At 40.3% G+C, this 18,618-nt stretch overlaps 1 protein-coding gene and 1 non-coding gene across 3 annotated transcripts; one reads left to right on the top strand and one right to left on the bottom strand.

Moving 5' to 3' along the window:
- The first annotated feature begins 1,197 nt into the window (after nucleotides 1-1,197).
- On the top strand, nucleotides 1,198-1,255 carry LOC148669785 (U7 small nuclear RNA). The gene has a single exon (XR_015938918.1). It is a non-coding gene; the product is annotated as a U7 small nuclear RNA (small nuclear RNA).
- A 5,151-nt stretch (nucleotides 1,256-6,406) lies between these two features.
- Nucleotides 6,407-16,135, bottom strand: LOC148669784 (uncharacterized). 2 transcript variants are annotated; one of them, XM_088632464.1, is made up of 2 exons: nucleotides 15,585-16,135; nucleotides 6,407-8,603 (listed from the first exon to the last, which is right to left on the bottom strand). In XM_088632464.1, the coding sequence occupies exons 1-2, from the start codon at nucleotides 15,970-15,972 to the stop codon at nucleotides 7,267-7,269; spliced, it is 1,725 nt and encodes a 574-aa protein (XP_088488590.1). In that variant the 5' UTR covers nucleotides 15,973-16,135; the 3' UTR covers nucleotides 6,407-7,266. The 2 variants fall into 2 exon arrangements, with proteins under 2 accessions (XP_088488590.1, XP_088488591.1); XM_088632465.1 differs by lacking the exon at nucleotides 15,585-16,135 and having other exon boundaries at nucleotides 6,407-8,246; nucleotides 8,374-8,512.
- Between the last annotated feature and the right edge of the window lie 2,483 nt (nucleotides 16,136-18,618).

Below are 18,618 nucleotides of genomic sequence, written 5' to 3'. Positions count from 1 at the left end.
GGGTCGAAACTCAACCGCCGAAAGAGCAAACTGAAGTTCTTCGGGCCCTGGAAGTACAGGACGACGGCGCCGGAGGGTCTCGTGCTCTGCACGGAGCCCCTCAAAATACTGGGGGTTTCCTTCCAGAGCCAGGACAACGAGACCAACAACTAGACCAAGAGGATCGCCAAGGTGAACGCGAAGCTGGGTCTGTGGAAAACGCGGTCGCTGTCCTACACAGGGAAAGTGATGGTGTTGAAAGCAGACATCCTGCCGGCTTTGGTTTACCTGGCGGTGGTGTACACGCTGCCGGCCAGACTCAGACGAGCGCTGCAAGGGATGAACTTCGGCTTCGTCTGGGGCGGCAAGTATGAGTACATCACGGATGTGTCAGCCGGTCGAGGAAGGGGGTCGAGATGTCCCACATTTCCCCATGAAACTCGACTGCATCTTCTACTGCAACCTCTGTCGGGCGCTGCGGGAGCCCATCAGACCTCAGGAGGAGGACGAAGCGCCTAGTCGCCAAATGGGGTTTCCCCACGGCGAGGGAGCGCTGGAAAGGACTTTGGGCCCTATACAGGGATTAAAGGACAATAGCAAGTGCTAGGTTTGGAGGGACTCTGTTAATTGCGCAAATTCGCCCCCACTTGCAAAGATTGATAACGGACAATCAATCTCCGTTCCGCCGTTGTTTTTTATTACATGGAGTGTTAATATGTGTGAGATGTTCCTTTTGAGATGTTTTTTTTGCAGAATAAAGTATATTTTGTAGAACAAAAAAAATCTTATGACAAGGTTTACAAGTTATCTGTTGAACTACATTCTAATAGGTGTGGTCACATTCCAGGTCATTTGTTTACGTTTTTGTTTCTGGAGCAACTGTTAGATGAAATGTGCTAATATGTAACCTAACTCCAGTGTGAATAACTAGAAGAGGGGAGCAGCTCCATTCCAGACCAAGGGAGCTTTGAGATTGGCTGGGCCAGATCTCTCATTTGCATATCTGATTTGGAAATACAACACTAAACCCCCTTCTTGCATGGATTTAACTTGCACTCAAGAGTCCCCTACTGTGTATTGCTACTTATTTTTTATGATAAGTGGTGATTACCAGTTGACAGGTTTTATTTGTTGAATTATAAATGTTTCTGTATTATCACCCTGAATGGCCTGTACTCACGGTTTGGTAGGGTATGTGTTTTCATTTCTTTGACCAAATGGAATTTTTGCTCTTTTAGTATTTGTCTAGAAGGCTTTCTGAAGTCAGGAAGCCCATTTATTTGGTGAAAAAAGATTCTGTATTAATATTAATATTTCTCATATAACATAAATAGGGTCTTCTATGAATAAAAAGATCTTGCACTTGGACATCTTTATAAAGCTGTGTGCTTCCATACAATCGAGCAGTTTTGATTCCTAATATTTGACCTTAGGTGTGGGAATGGGTCTTTTTTGCCATTTGATTTCCAATTGATCAGCACAGTATAGAAAATAGACCCATAAAGCAACCTCAGCAGTGACAAATGTGCAAAAAGTGTCGCCCGCTTTCAAACTGAAACCCTTTGGTGTGTTAAGAGAATGTGATAACCACTGCACTGCGCAAGGTGGGAATGGGTGACTTGCAGAGAGTGTTGAACTTCAAGAAACGACTTCTCTCAGGAATATATTTCCACATTCTGAAGAGGAGATTTTCTCCATTTCTGTAGTCTGACTTCCTCTTTTGCTAGAGAGCTGTAGAATGTGGAGTCACCTGGGAGCAGTGTGTAGATAACAGGTTTGTTACTGCCGGATGAGCACAGTAAATTAATACAGCAGAATAAACACACTGTGAGTATTTGAAGGGAATTAACAATCTTTTACGTCTCGCCATGTTCAATGCTGCTGTCATTTCTGTAATATTGTGATTATCACGTTCATCACACATGTGCAAGATCCCCTGTTTGAAATTGGGCAGAAACAGGTGTCTTTTTATCTTCTCACATTTTGCACTCCCACCAGTGTTTTATGGATCTTGTTTTGTTTTATTGCAAGAATTCGAATTTCCTGTGTCATTCATGATCACATCAAACAGCCAGCAGATCATGTCACCTTTCACATAGTCATTCTTCTGCTTCCTAAATTTCCTAGAGACAGGTCTTTTCAGCAGAACTGACAAACGTGGCAAAGCAACCTGATAAGACCAGGTCCTAGAAGACACTACTCAGTCAGTTACTACTGCCAAAATGCAAGCCCTTCCTCCAGCCTGAAGACGTTGATCCTACATTACTCATGAAGAAGATGTATCTACCAAACCTCAGAGAGCTGAGCTGGATCACTACCCTTCTGAATGACATTGCAGTAACACTCTACCACTCCTCTTCGTGCACTCATGCTGGAACTTTGGGAGGCTACTGCAGACAGCAGAGGTTGGATCGTACACAGAGGTTGAAATAGCTCAGCTGAGAAAGCCTTAGACTGATGCTCTAAAGGTCCCTGGTTCAATCTGGGGTTTTGGCATTTTGTTTCGTTGCGCCATTTGTTCCTCTCTGCAATGCCCTGTGTCCAAAGTCACACTTCCCTTTCTCAGCCTGAATCCCAAACTAGAGTCTTTGTGTCCTTGAGTCCCTCTTTTACCGACACTGATGAAGTACAGAAATAACTTAACATGTTTTGCACTCCTTATGGTGTTTTATGGTGGGACCTGTATTTCTCTATGAATTTCCTTAGTGACAGCCCATTTGTTTTCAATATATTTCTGGTGACGTTATTACAGCCGTCTCCCCTGGTGGCTTGTTTTCATATCCCACTTCTGACAATGACTTTTCTTATGTCACTTTGATGGGAGTACAATTGGAAAAAAAAACTAAAATGTGTGTAGTTGTTTCCGTATCAAACCTGTCTTCCATTTTATACAGTATTCCACAGGAGTGAATCAATTCCTTGTTTAATTTTGCAAATGACCCTACTGTCAAAAAAACAAAATTCCCATGTAGCCAAGGAGTTGCTGAAAAGCAACTTCACTTTGATGTTTTGTGTTGTTATAACCAATTCATCTCCTTTAAAAAAAATAGATTTCTGTAGACGAAAGGTGTCTCACACTACAGTTTAAATTGTAAACAGGTCATAGAAAAAGCTCCTTAGCTCCCTGTCGGGAATCAAACCCCACTCTCTTGTATGACAGGCAGGGATTCTCACCATGGTTAAATTGCAACCGTAATAATATTGACAACGTTAATAAATGCATATATAATTGAAATTGAAAACACATCTAACACAGCATCTTTTCTGGTTATATACCACAATGCATTGCTGATATTTGTTGTTTGCCATTTAGGTTAAATACTGTCATGTTTTTCTCAGCAATCGTCTTTTGATGCGTAAGTATAAATAATGATAATACTATTTGAATACATACAGGTCTTAATATTATTTTGATTAAAAAAGGAACAAGTTATAGGTTTATTCCATGCTGAAAAAAAGAAGAAAGAGAACACAATGTTTCGGCCGTGGAGCCTTCTTCAGGTGTGAGAGAGACAGGGCAGTAGGCAAAGGTAAAGTAGCGGGAGAACAAAGGTTGGGAGGGAGGAGGAGTGAGAGGCGGGAGCAGGGGACAGAAAGAGAGGCCAATCAAGAGGTGTGAAGTCAGAATGGGTGCAGAGAGGTGTGAAATGAAACTTCCAATGAATGGAGAAAATTTAAAAGAACAGTAGTCTGTCGTTAAGGGAAGGGAGAATGTGTGATCCTAGCTGCAGAATAATTTTAGTTTCGGTGGTCTTTCTGATGTATGAGTTCGGAAAACCGTCTTTGAGAACACAGACGGAGAGATTAGAGTGGTCGTGGCCGTCAGAGGTGAAATGAGAAACAATGGGCTTGGAGAGATCTTTAATCTTCATAGCCCTGACGTGTTCTCTGAAGCGGTCTCCGAGTCTCCTTCCTGTTTCTCCAATGTAGATGGCTGGGCATTTACTGCAAGAGATACAGTAAATAAGGTTGCTGGAGGTACAAGATGCTGTCTGGGTGATCCGGAATTGTCCTGAGGGGCCTTGAATGAGTGTGGTGGTGGCTGTGTACTTGCAAGTGATACAGCGAGCTCTGTTGCAACGGAAAGTGCCTGGTGTGGATGGTTGTTGAGGGCGGTCAAGGGAGCTGTGAACAAGGAGGTTACGCAGATTAGGTGGTCGGCGGATATGAGATGATAGGGCGATCAGAAAAGAGGGCCCCAATGGAGGGATCATTCTGTAGGATGGAAAAGTTGTGGTTAATGGTCCTGGGGATAGGAAGTGTGTTAGGGTGGTAAGGAAGCACGAAAGGAATGCGGTTGTTACGGCGAGAGTTCCTGATCAGGTTGATGGTCCGGGGGGTGTTTTTGGCTCGGGCAAGGGCCCTGTCAATCACACTGCTGGGGTATTCTCTGTTGATGAAAAATGAGTACATTTCGAGGGCTTCGAGTGGACAGTTGGTAGACAAGTGGATGTCTAGAAACGGAAGAGTGGTGGAAGATATGTTAACCGTATATTTGAGGGACGGGTGGAAGTTGGTGAAATGGTGCAGGAAGAACTCAAGCTGATCATTGGAGCATGTGGCGGCACCAACGCAGTCATCAATATATCGTTTATAGAAGTCAGGGACATAGCCAGTGTAGGAAGCGAAGAAGCGTTCTTCTACCCAGCCGACAAAAATGTTGGCATAGCTGGGTCCCATTCTGGTGCCCATGGCAACTCCACTGACCTTTTTGTAATAAAGATTATTGAAAGAGAATGCGTTCAGTGTGAGGACCAATTCTGCAAGGCGTACCAGGGTGTGGGTGGGTGGATCAAGCACTGTGCGTTTGTCCAGCGTGTGCTTGAGGGCTGTAAGGCCATCATTATGGGGAATGACGGTGTACAGAGATGTGATGTCCATGGTAAAAATGTGGCATTCGGTACCCTGAAATTGGAAACCATTGAAAAGTTGGAGCGCGTGGTTGGTGTCTTTGATGTATGAGGGAAGATCTTCAACCAGCGGTCTCATGAGGCTGTCGAGAAAGGCTGAGATGTAAGTAGTTGGACAGTTACATGCTGATACGATGGGCCGTCCAGGGGTGTCCGGTTTGTGGATTTTGGGGAGGAGGTAAAATTGAGATACCTGTGGATGTTCCATGATGAGCCGGTTCGCCTCCTGGGGGAGCTCGTTACCGCTGATAAGAAGGGAAATGGTGGATACCACTTCCTTTTGGTAGTCAGTGGTAGGGTCCTGTTGGAGACGGAGGTAGGCAGAAGTGTCAGTTAGTGTCAGTTAGTTGTTTAGGCTTCAAAGACATACAGATCCTTATGCCACACCACAACAGCACCTCCTTTGTCCGCTGGTTTGATGACGATATCATCCCTGTTGCGAAGAGACTGGAGCGCCTGATTTTCTCCTTGGGTGAGGTTAGACCTATGTTTACTGGGTATAGAGAGTGCCTTGGGAGCTTGATTAGTGCATTGGTTGATGAAATAATCAACTGGTGGAAAACGGCCAGAGGAGGGAGTCCAACAGCTCTGTTTGGGATTAATGTTGTTAATGACATCAATAACCGGGTTGTTATCAGCTGCCTGTGAAGAGGAATTGTCGGCAAAATGTGCTCTGAGACGGATCCTGCGGTAAAAGCGGTTAAGGTCGACATTGGTCTGGGGGATGTCCAGCTTCCTTGGAACTGGTACAAAACTGAGCCCTTTGCTGAGGAGGGATCGCTCATCCTAATGTAATCGCTCATATAATCGCTCATCCTAACATGTAAATCTTTATACATGTTATTATACACATAAAGTAAACTGCATGACTAGAACCAATTCTGTTCTAATCAACCATAAGTAAGAGTAATTATAGTCAACATTTAGTTGACTAGACTAAATCAAAAGTGGGTGACTACAAAGTAACTAATAGACATTTTAGGAACAAGTACAGGTTTGTTCCATGCTGAAAAGAGAAGAAAACGCAAAGTGTCAGCTGAGGAACCTTTAACAGATGTCACATGCTGACGCAGTTACCTACTTCAACTAATAGACATTTCAGTTGACTTGACTAAGACTATGATTAAATCAAAAACTAAAGTGGTGACTAAAGCGGTGTATTTTTAAGTCACCTGACTGGATAAAACCCTTTCCACACTGACTGCAGCTGGAAGGTCCCTCTCTGGTGTGATTAGGTGCAGTGGCTCTGTAGCTAAGGATGTATATCTGTGGGTGGAAAGTTGCTGGTTCAAATCCCACAGCTGGCAGAGAAATCCTATGCTGGTGGGCCCCTGAGCAAGGCCCTTAACCACAACTACACCAGAGATGCTGACCCCTAGCTTCTCTTCCTATCTGTGGGCCTCATAGTGAGAGTGTTGTGAGAAGACAAAATCCTAATGTGAGAAAGTGATCTTATCTTATGCGCTGGTGGTGTCTTAAGGTGATTCAGTCACTAAAACTCTTCCCACGCTGACTGCAACAATTTATTTTCAAAGTTTATTTATCAAATGCACAACAACAGAGCATGCAGCAGTAGTTGCTGGCAATGAAATGTCTTTTCTGCAAGCTCACAAAAATCACAAGAATCACAGAAATCACAAAAACACAAAAATCACAAAATTGAGATTATGAAAATAAGGTTACATAATAACAGATGTAATAGAAATTTAATAAAACTCAATATGAGTAGAGCTGCTATGTGTCCATGGTGTATGCAATATATACAAGTAGTGCAGTTATGCTGAATACAGTGAAAACTGTGTGTCCATGTAGCCATTACAGGTGATTTGCTAAAGGAGCTGGAGGTTGGCTATTTAGCAGTCTGATTGCCTGGAGGTAGAAGCTGTTCCGTAGTCTGTTGGACTTGGACCGAATACTTTGGTACCGTTAACCGGATGGTAGGAGGGAAAATAGTTTGTGACTGCGATGACTGCGGTCCTTGAGAACGGACCTGGCCTTCTTCAGACATCTAACTGAGTAGATATCCTGGATGTTTTGTAGCTCACAGCCGGTGATGAGCTGTGCTGACTTCACCACCCTCTGCAGTACTTTGTGATCCCGGGCGGAGCAGTTCCCATACCAGGCAGTGATGCAACCAGTCAGGATGCTCTCAATAGTGCACCTGTAGACGTTGGCCTGGATATGTGATGGCATGCCAAACCTCTTTAGCCTACGGAGAAAGAATAGGCGCTGCCGTGCTGTTTTGACCATGGTTTTAGTGTGGTGGGTCCAGGTTAAGTCCTCTGAGATGTTAACTCCCAGGATCTTGAAACTGCTGACCCTCTCCACTGCAGTTCCACTGATGTAGATAGGTGTGTGATCTCCTCCCTAGTGTTTTCTATTGCCTCTCTCCTGTGTGAATGCGCTGATGGGCTCTTAAGTTACTTGAAAGACTAAAACATTTCCCACACTGACTGCAGCTGAACGGTCTCTCTCCTGTGTGAACAAGCTGGTGCCTTTTTAAGTCATGTGATTGACTAAAACTCTTCCCACACTGACTGCAGCTGAATGGTTTCTCTCCTGTGTGAGTGCGCTGGTGGGCTCTTAAGTTACTTGATTTACTAAAACTCTTCCCACACTGACTGCAGCTGAACAGTCTCTCTCCAGTGTGAGTGCGATTGTGGGCTAATAAGGCACTTGAGACTCTAAAACTCTTCCCACACTGACTGCAACTGAATGGTCTCTCTCCTGTGTGAATACGCTGGTGTCTTTTTAAGTAGTGTGACTGACTAAAACGCTTCCCACACTGACAGCAGCTGAATAATTTATCTCCTGTGTGAATGCCCTGGTGGACTATTAAGGTTCTTGACTGACTAAAACTCTTCCCACACTGACTGCAGCTGAATGGTCTCTCTCCTGTGTGAATGCGCTGGTGGACTATTAAGGCACTTGAGTCTCTAAAACTCTTCCCACACTGATTGCAGCTGAATGGTCTCTCTCCTGTGTGAATACCCTGGTGTCTTTTTAAGTTGTGTGACTGACTAAAACTCTTCCCACACTGACGGCAAGTGAAAGATTTCTCTCCTGAGCGAAGGTTTTTTGAAATTCTAGACTGACAAAAAGGCTGCTCATCCCTGTGTTGTAATGGCAGTTTGTCCACTCCATCTGAGCAAGGCTTTGAGTGATTCTTCCTCATTGTCTGATCATGCTGGGGTTTCTTATTCTGCAAATCCTTCATGGAATGATTTTGCTCTCTGTTCTGAAACTGAGATTTGTTTTCTCCATCGTGTCCTTCAGTGTGCAGCTCAGCAGTCTGAATCACCTGGGGCTCCTTCTTCAGCTCTGCGGGGTCAATCAACTGGGGCTCCATGTCCTTATCTGTAAGATTAAACTCACTCAGTTCTTCTTTGAGCTCTTGTACAGAGACACAGTAAAGTTCATTACAACCTTGTGACATATTGTTCGTGTCCTGATTATTAATCTTCTCTGTAAAAGCATCACATACTAAGAGTCCAGGTGTCCCACTCTCAGGCTCCGTCTTCATCATGGGCACAGAGTCCAGATCCTCCACACTCTGTCTGCTCTCTGTGTGCTGCTCACTGAGTGTCTCTTTCCCTTCTGCAGCAGTGATCTCTGTCTCCTGCATCAGACTGGAGCTCCACTCCTCCTCCTCACTGTGCTGCTGTTCAAGAGGAGCCCTTTCCCCAGCATCAGGGAGAACACTGGCCTCTGAGCCTGAAAACACAGGACAAGAAGACAAGACCTTTATTATAATAATAATAATAATAATAATAATAATAATAATAATAATAATAATAAACTTTATTATACAGATGCAGCCATTCAAAATGCACGGTACCGACGGGCACTCATGGTGCATTAGTCGGTAGTGAAAAGATTTAATCATTTAATCTCTTTACTGTGCACATTTTAATCCGCTTAGTATTGAATATTTATAGGAAATTTTACCGCTAAAGGGAAATTTTAGTAGCTGAGCATAAAAAGAAGAGGAGCAGAAGAAGGTATATAAATAGAAGGTCATAAATGATATTAATTTAGGAACATACAGTAGGCTAGTCAAACGTTCTGAGGTCAAATTCTTCCAGGACGACGGCATCGAATATTTTTCGCGCGCCCTCTCTTTAAAGCCCTTGCCAAATATGAAGACAGTACGTACAGTTATAATTCAAACTGAATTAAAAACTACACATGCAAGTTACCATGGTGGTGCATGTGATCATTGCGTTTAACCAATGAAACAGGGTGAAAAATCAGTCACATGAATTTGGGGCTGAGTTTCGAAAGCTTAATCTATCAGCAACAAAGCGAAATCTATACGATAGGCTACCTCAAACTGTCAGTTACATGACTGTGTACATCGCTTAAGCCACTACTATTTGGCATTTTAGTTATGGAGGCAGGAAGACGCACCCCCTCTCCCCCTCCCTCTGGGTGCCTGACTTGTCGCCATCTTTAACCGTTCCGTTTCCGAATCACAGTAGGTACACGTACAAAAATTAGGTCATCCCAGATACAATACATATAGATTTTTGTGGTAAGAGGGAGCAAAACATCAGTATTTACCGCTAGTAATTAGTGTGAGATTTATAGTTGAAATCTGAGCCTAAATATAAAGTTAAAATCTCGACAAAGCAATGTAGGAAATACGCACACAGAAATACACAGAGAAAATAAATCCTTTCTGACATCTAAAATCAGTTTCGATCAAGGTCTCCAAATCAAACATTTTCAGAGAGCAATTACACTGTGTTTATTTAGAATAAGTGATTTATGAGCAATCTAATTTCTTATTCGTTTAAAACAGTGAAATGTCAGCTGCAAAAGATCGCACCAGAGACAGCACTATCTCTGCCACTCACAGATGTTCAGGAAAGGGTGAATCAAGTCATGTCAAGTACAATACTTCGATGATCAATAATAACAGTTGAAGGACAAGAAACAAAAGATAGTGAAAACTGAAGCTTTTTAAGGCTAAAACAAAAATTCGTCCTACAAATTAAGGCAAATATAAATTCAGGACGTTAAAGTGCTAGAGGTGTAAAAAATACAAAAATGCACAAGAGCAAAAAGTTTTAGAAATGGAGCAGGTGTTACTTTGAAATAAGCAAACAGAAAAAAGCCATGACTATACATAGTGCAGAAGAGGGATGCAGGAACACTTGCTTAGATATACAAAAAAATCACAAAAAGTGTATATTACAAAAGAACATGCAAACATGTTCATGAACATGTACGTCCATTTCCCTTTGGGATCAATAAAGTCTTATCCATCTCTACACATGAAACAGAGTGAGGAATCAGAAACTTAGCACGCATAAAAAACAGCAATTCTGTCAGTGAGATCCAAATGAATTAATAGCAAACATGGTTTCATGGAGGGCTTCACAGATAGTTGGGCATTCAGGTAGATTGCCAGGCGAAAGGATCTGTAAATATATTTTGTTAAAGCAAGTCAGTTTTTCGCAACACATAAAATACATTTTTCCAAGAAAGTTTAGCCTGTGTCACTAATGAAACCACTAGATAAAGACAAATATAGAAATCTAAAGATTTTTTTATTCAATGTTGGTAGCAGGATGAACTGTCAGGTTGAGCTAAGTGTATATTTTGTCGCATAGTTGCTGCAAGATATTAACAGTGAAAAAAGGTATTTAAAAATGAGTCATTTCAAGAAGAAAAATTTCAGAATAATTGTAAATCTAACAGGATAGAGAAAGCACAGAAAATAAGCAGTTAGATTGATCAGATTAGTATGAAAAGTCATTTAGCAAAGAGCGAATGAGAAGAGTGACAAAGCAATAAAGCAATACAGTAGATGTAAAAACAGTTATAAGGACCACAGATTACAAAGTAAATACATAAAAGAAAGACAAGCAGTTAGAAGTGCTACCACAATTAGAAAATGAAGCAGATACAGACACTAATTCGTCTGAAAAAGGTTTTGAGGTTAGATTTAAATGCACTCAGGGTAGGTGACTGATATCACTGGGGATACAAATCCAGAGCTCTGGGGTGCAGCTAGAGAAGGTCCTGTCACCCACAGAATGTAGATGTTCTTGAGGACAGCTAGAAGACCAGAGTCAGACGGACAAAGGTGGGGAGTAGACAGATAATAAGCCAGATAGGTACTGAATGAGGATGAGGATTTTGAAGTTGACTCGAAACCTGATAGGAAGCCAGTGCAAGGACAGGCGTAATGCATCCCGATCAGGATTCTCGCTGTCAAATTCTGAACATATTAAAGATGCATATTAAAGTGTGGATTTAATTTCCCCAGTGAACAGGATGTGCATTTATTAATTCTAGAAAGAAATGGCTTTCTTGATTTCTCTAGTTCCTAGTTTCTCTAGTTCCCTTTAAAATAAACTATTATTCCACCATGCAGAGTATTACTTGGCCAGTATTTACATATGATATTTGTGATTTAAAGAAATTAACACATGCAGCTTTTGAGGGGTTAAGTGTTGGCTGAGTTATTGCAGGATATAAGACTAGAGATGTTGGTAGGAAAAAGATAATTTGAGGAAAGTTGAGGAATACACTGATAACAAGAACACAACCTGATGGGGTTAGGCATACTTTTGATGAAGATGATGAAGTTAACAGACTGTATGTTTACATAGATACTGAAATGAGGATTGTATTTTAGATTTTGTGTAGTTGCTAGCATTGAACTGTGTGTTGGATGCACATGAATTGAAGGAATGGACAAACATAGCTGATGCGGATCCACAGAGCCAGCATCTTAAGATTTGTTGAAATAACTAACTAGGTATGGCTATTGATGTGCAAGAGAGGTGGAAAGGCTGTTTCCTTAAGCCAGCCCTATAAAATAATTTAGCCTCAGTGAGATGCTGCCATCTCACAGTGGGTTTCTAACACTGTGTATAGTTCCATCCACACAGTGCCTTTACTTCCATCCATTTTCTAATCTCTTTATCCAGTACAGAGGATTTGGAGCCTATCCCAGTAAGCAACGGACACAAGGCAGAATACACCCTGGACATAGCGCAAGTCCATCACAGGACAGACAGACACAAACACACATAACCAGGGCCAGTTTTCCCATAAGCCAATTAACTTACCAGTATGTTTTGGAGTGCGAGAGGGAATCATTAAAATAAATACAGCTTTTTAGTATAGATTACACTTTCCTAAAATGTATTTAAAAAATAAAAATGATTACAATCTAATCTTCCCACGTTTGATCCCAAAATCCCAAGAAAAATAAATCTAAACGGGGAGAAAGCTATGCTGATAGTTTATTAAGATACTTAAAAGACAAAGATAACAATTTATGTTGCATTTGTCTGATTGTATCAAAAAGACATTTAATAAAACTGATAATTCTGGTCCAAAAGTCTGATTGCCTGACACACATTCGAAGAAGTCCTATATTTTCTAATATACGCACATCCCGGAATTTTGACTTCACTGTGTGATGAAGAAATTTTAAAGACTACTTCTTAGCGTAGATAAAAAAAGCTTGGATTCTCATGTACAGTATCTGATACACATATCTTTTTCTGTTGTCTTTGTTGATCTCTTGAGGATCCTTGTGATATTTTGAGCTCTTGATATAAAAGTGTCGCAGTTTAAATCATTTTCGTTGTTAGAAATTATGAAACGCTCTGTTAAAAGCAAGGGAGCTTTTATGTCTGTTATAGTAAAAGAAAATGCCCGACGAACTAGGGATTTGGCAGTTTTTCAGTGCTTGTACAATCGATGGAAATGTTCAAATAAATGTGTTAAAGAAATAAACCAAAAAAGTCATTTATTCCTTTATCATATTGTCTAGCTAATGTCCCATTCTTGTTAGTTAGATCAACGAAATGCTGTGGTGTTACTTTTTGTCGATGAAAAATTAAAAGTATTTTCATTTAAAATGACGGTTACAAATAATGTGGACCAGCGTAATACTTTGAGTTTACAGCTTATCCAAGGTCATTCATTAATACTATTAGTGATATCTTCGGTAAAGGCTTTGATGCATAAAATATTTCTGCATAATTAAAATATTTATGATAAAGGTTGTGTTGTGTACTTTTGCCCAACTGAACAATCTTGCATTCAAAAAATATACTAACTTTTTAATGACTGATGATTAACATGCTGTAATACACAGTTTAAATTTAAAAGCTCAAATGCTGTACATGAGAGTTAACCTTTAATAGCTCCTCCTGGCAGTTTTACAAGGTGATTCCGGATACTTTCCGATATGACGTCATATGACATGTTACACTGCATCATACCGTGTTTTGATGCAACACGCCCACCATGTTGTACCATGGTGTACCTCACGCGTTTTGAATGGCTGCATCTGTATATAAAACCTTCAAAGGTGGCTGTATAGTATGTGAAAGGAAGATGCTTTGACAATATGCTGCACATATGGGTCCAATGTCAGGTCTGAGTTAAATATCTTCGGGTTTTCAATTTAGACTGAAGCTCAAGTACAGAACTATCTACGGATAGGTCTAGAGCATTGGTTTTACAAAGTTTGTGGGTGGTGCCAATAAGCATGACTCTAGTCTTGTCACAGTTAAGATGAAGGAAATTCTGAGTCACATAGGTTTTTTTCTGTCGGAGATGCAATTCGATAAAATAGAGAAAGCCACATCACTGTCAGGTTTGGTATGGACGTCTAGGTGAAAATCATCAGCATAGAAATGACAGTTGAGGCCATGTGACCTTAAAAGCTGACCAAGTGGACACATGTAAATGCTGAAAAGTAAAGGGTCAAGTATTGAGCCCTGAGTTTTAACACGAGCTTCAAGTAGTGCTCAAAAGGAAGTAATATCCACACAAAAAGTACTAGCTTAAAATTTAAATTTCAGATAGCAAAGACGTTATTTAGCAGTGAAGAGATAAGGGAGAGACCTGGGAAGTGAGATGATAATATCATTTTTTTGTTTTTGTATTTTTTTGTATTTTGCAAACTATGCAGTCTAGTGTCTTGAAGTTAGCTTTGTGCCCAAATATTTAAAGATGCTGCCTGTTCTTGGTCAGTAAGGTAAAGGGCATGTATTTGGTAAGCTGGCTGTACGCCCAGAATGTGAAAAGAACTAACTGTTGTCTAGTCTGCAACTTAGATATAATTAATCGGCATGTGTTGCTGTCTTATCATTTGTTTAGAATGCGTCATAGTAACTTGTTTGTTTAAAGGTATAAAATAACATCTTTAGCTACTTATTTTTAAGTCCGGTGGTTGGAAGCCAGACTTCCATATGCATATGAAATAAAGAGACTTCTGCTTCACTGACACCTGAACTTTGTCATTTGTATGACACAACAGTAGTAAGTAAATTAACTTTTCAAAACTCATTTTCAGAACTTGATATACATCACAGATTCAAACACACTTCATCTCTGAACACATAACTTGAAAAAGGATTTAAAATACAGCAGACTCATATTTTACGTTACGTATTTTTACACAAATTCATGTATAGCCAGTCAGCTGTGAAAAAAAAATCAAATACTATAAATAAAGATGTGGGAATCCCCAAAAATTCAAGTCTTAACAGCACGCAGCTGAGCTGCTCTTTGGGAACTAGTCACTAGTTATCATGCAGCATGAACATCAATATAAGTACAAAGAGGGAAAAAAAGCAAGACAAGAAAAGTTAAATTGTATCACTGTTTTTATTGTAATTTACACTATATACATGGACATGCTAGTACAGTGACAGATGAGTTGTTTAAGATAAGATAAGATTACTTTATTAGCCCTATACAATTTCTTGCATTAGGAATTTATCTTTTCACATACACTAGCTTGTTCTCCATGAGACAAGCAGATAGGGAGAGAGGCTTGGGGTCAGAACGCAGGGTCAGCCATTGTATAGCACCTCTGGAGCAGTTAGGGTTAAGGGCCTTACTCAGGGGCCCAATGGAGTAGGATTCCTCTGCCAGCCGCAGGATTTGAACCTGCGACCTTCCAGCCACAGGCGCAGATCCTTAGCCACAGAGCCACTGCTCCGCCCCTCCGCTCCATTTAAGGATGGTGTTCTGATTATATGCAATTTTGGATATACAGGCTTTGTCAGGACCAAAACTGCTGTATAAAATGCGAGTCTACTGGAATAATATCACAACAACATTACACATAATGCTGCACACTACATTTAACACTGCACTGACACTGAGAGGTTAATAGAGACACACTGACTGGACACTAAAGTACACTTACATTGCACTGAGAGAGAGAGGAGTTAATACAGACACAATGACTGGACACTGTAGTACAATAACACAGCACTGAGAGAGAGGGGTTAATGCAGACTCACTGACCGACTGGACACTACAGTACATTAAGATTAAGACTGCATTGAGAAGAGGAGGACCGGAGGACTGAAATACTTAAACCGATTAAAATTATTGTTATATACACATTCATCAGTAAATATATAAAAAGCCAATACGACGTAAAATCAATATCTATACGTTTTCTTTCCTAATGACGTTGTATTTATTCACTGATTCAGTGAAACAATTGCTGAATCTGAACGAGGTGTTTATTACCGTAACCAGACAAAACAGTTTAGTTTCCAGTAAAAAATCCCGTTGCTACAACACACAAGTCTTTCCCACTTCACTCTGCATCTCTCCACTATACTCTCACCAGTGAGGAAGTTAAAGACACTGTTTTTAAACTCGCACAGATCCCGACTACATACAAGTCACCACACTGACCTGACAGCTCTAGTTTCGTGTCCATTTCTTCTTTTATTCCTGCAGTCACTTCACAGGGAAGCGTGTATCCAACATGATCTGTCGGTCCCTGATATCCTTCTGCTCCCGACTCCTTCTCCCACAGCTTCAATCTCCACTTCAAGCTCTCGTTTTCCTTCTTCAGTTGCGCCATTTCACTCCCGACACTGTCCTCCACACACTGTGTGATTTTAAACACGGCCCGTCTCACCAGGATCTGGGAGATATTGCGGAGTTTGTCTTGAAACTCGTTCTCGGAGTCAGACATCCTGTTTCCAAAAACTTCTGACACTTCATACACGATCGATTTGAGCAAAACGTGCATGAAAGAGTCAAGCTGGGTTTGCAGATTTAACAAGCACTCCGCCATCCTTCTTCAGAGTCGGTCAGAAACAAAGACTGACTTCCGAAGTTTAAACAGAACAACTTATTTTTTATTCTTCACAGATCCTGTTGTCAGGGCTGTGCTCTGTTCAAGCATAAACACAGTCGACAAGACGTTACGTATTCAGAACCTGAAGTTATTTTAAAGAGAAACAACAACTTTCGTTATCTAAAGAAAATTATTCAGTCACCCACACGTAGTTGAAGTACATGCAGGGTCGCGTAGTATAATGACGTCATTCGTTAGCGCGGCCGCAACTTCAAAACAATAGAGAAGCGGAGCTGAGAAAGAGGAGTTTCTTCAGCCGGATATAAACTCTGCACTTCCTAGCGCCACCTAGTCAAGAGGAGTGAATCACCTGCGATTTTTTTGCCCTTCCACAACCATCTTCCCCAACGAAAACTTCTCAAGTGGATTTTTTCAATTGGATTTTTATCTCCCTATGCAGGTTTTTGGTTAAAGAAAAAAAAATGGTGTCGTTCTCTTGCCAACTGGCAGTATTTCTTCTGCACTTATAAGCAAGATTTCTATTTCATATTTCACAAATTGTTAGAAATTCTCGAAAAACAAGTGGTTCCAAGAAAGGAAATAAATACTTGCATTTAACAAAATCAAGCCATATGTGGTCGTCCTTAATGATACATTCTGTATGACAAGACAGGAAGAAAGACACCTCAGGACTTCGGACACAGGATCTCCTGTTTATTGAGAGAAGGTTTAACCATCTGTCAGTTTTCATGTCCAAGGAGCTCAATTTGCATTCCGTGTACAACAGCGTGTCTTCTACACCTGCCACTGAAGCACAGCACAGGCTCAGCATCTTGACATCTCCCAAACAGAGACACACAGAGACCTTTTGGTGGGATTGTGGCTCACAGGGGGAGAAGAGACAATTTCCAGAGCAGGATTTGTTACATTTGAGTATCGTGAACACAAATCAGTGCCCGCTTGTATTTCTGTGTTTTTTTTTAATTTTACAGAAAGTTTAAACGTGACTTTAAAGGCATTATAATATTCACAACCTTGGCAAAAAATGGTTGTCCATAATTGTTGTTTATGTTTGATTAACAGACAAAATATGACAACCCCTCTACTGAGCATATGCTTTATTTTCCTGATGTACAGTACATTGATTAAACACATACCTTAGATGTATAAATGTGGTCCGTAATTGGTCTAGAATGAAATTTTAATATACGTATATCATTATACGTCAATTACACATCTCTGATTATACAGTATGTCCATTATACATAAATGGTTGGAGTTTTATTATACGGAAACATTTAGAGGACTATTATACCTATATAGTTAAAGGTCTATTATACATCAAAGATAGGTCTCATAGTTGTAGAAACTAGTAAATCAAGCCAATGATTTGGTCTAGAAATTTATTCTGAGAATATACAATTATTCACCCCTGAAAAATATATAGTTCAAATTATGCATTTTATACAATATTGTAATAAACAAATGGCTAATCATCATAAAAAACACAAGTATTAAACTTCAGCTACAAATTCTGGTAACATGGCTATATATATATAGTAATGACAAACACAAACTAATTCCATGAACACGCTAATATTTAACTCAAAACCACATTTTGATTCAAATATAAGTTTTAAAAATTACAACTTCTATATTTCCACGAAAATATTATTAATGTAGCACAAATGCTACTTTCTAAGAAAGACAGAAAGAAACTGTTTTGTGTCTCATGGCGATCCTCCTCTCGATCCTAATGAAATGTTTAATATGATCCCTCGAGAAAAAAAGGTGTCAATATCCGCCTGGAATGATTGATGCCCCATCAAACATTTTGTAATATCTCCAGAAGCTCATACTGTAGAAACCTGATTCGTGGCTTAAATTCAAGGTAAACAAGACTAAGGAAACGAGTTGAAAACCTGATGTCGAACTGTGATTTAAATCACCCAAAACATTGCACAACATTGGGCAGTATGTGCCAGAAACAGATAGCTCAGTTGATAGAGCAGAGGACTGTAGTGGCAATAATGAAGAATCCTTAGGTTGCTGGTTTGACTCTGGCTTGGAGGAATGTGTTTCTTGTGTACTTCAATCAAAGAGTTGAAATAGCAATTTTTTTTTAACTCAGACGTTGATCAAAAGCTCAATAAACCACGAAGCAGAGGCTCTTGTTCCGAATTCAACTCCCGTCTGATTGTCTTGTTTTGGCCAAAATCTGATCTTTGAATTCAGAGGACTACTCTGCCTGCATTGTAATTCAAAAGTATACACAAATGTCACGTTTTTTTTTGTAGATATAAAGGTGTTCTCTGTTTTCAAAGGATAGGTACTTAATTGGCATAATGATTTGGTATTGAGTTTGTATCGTTATATGATTAAATTTGTGTTTTTTTGTGTTTTTAACGTATTGTGAACTTATTTTTTAAACAAATGCTTACAAAGGCAAACAAGGCCCACATCTGTTTATACCAGCGGTGAATTGTACATTTTTATTTACAAGCTACTCTGCACTTTTGGGAGTGTAACAGGTTCGATATAAAGTGGCAAAAATATAAAAGGGGAAAATACCCAGGACTGCGTGTAAAGCCCTCGTTGTGACTGTTTTTTTATTGTTAAATACGGCGTCCTGTGCACGAAATG

The sequence above is a fragment of the Lepisosteus platostomus genome, chromosome 5 (genome assembly GCF_059453375.1).
Source record: "Lepisosteus platostomus isolate fLepPlt1 chromosome 5, fLepPlt1.hap1, whole genome shotgun sequence".
Classification (NCBI taxonomy): Eukaryota; Metazoa; Chordata; class Actinopteri; order Semionotiformes; family Lepisosteidae; genus Lepisosteus; species Lepisosteus platostomus.
Note: the sequence above shows the minus strand (reverse complement) of the source record. Positions and strands in the feature narration are given on the sequence as shown.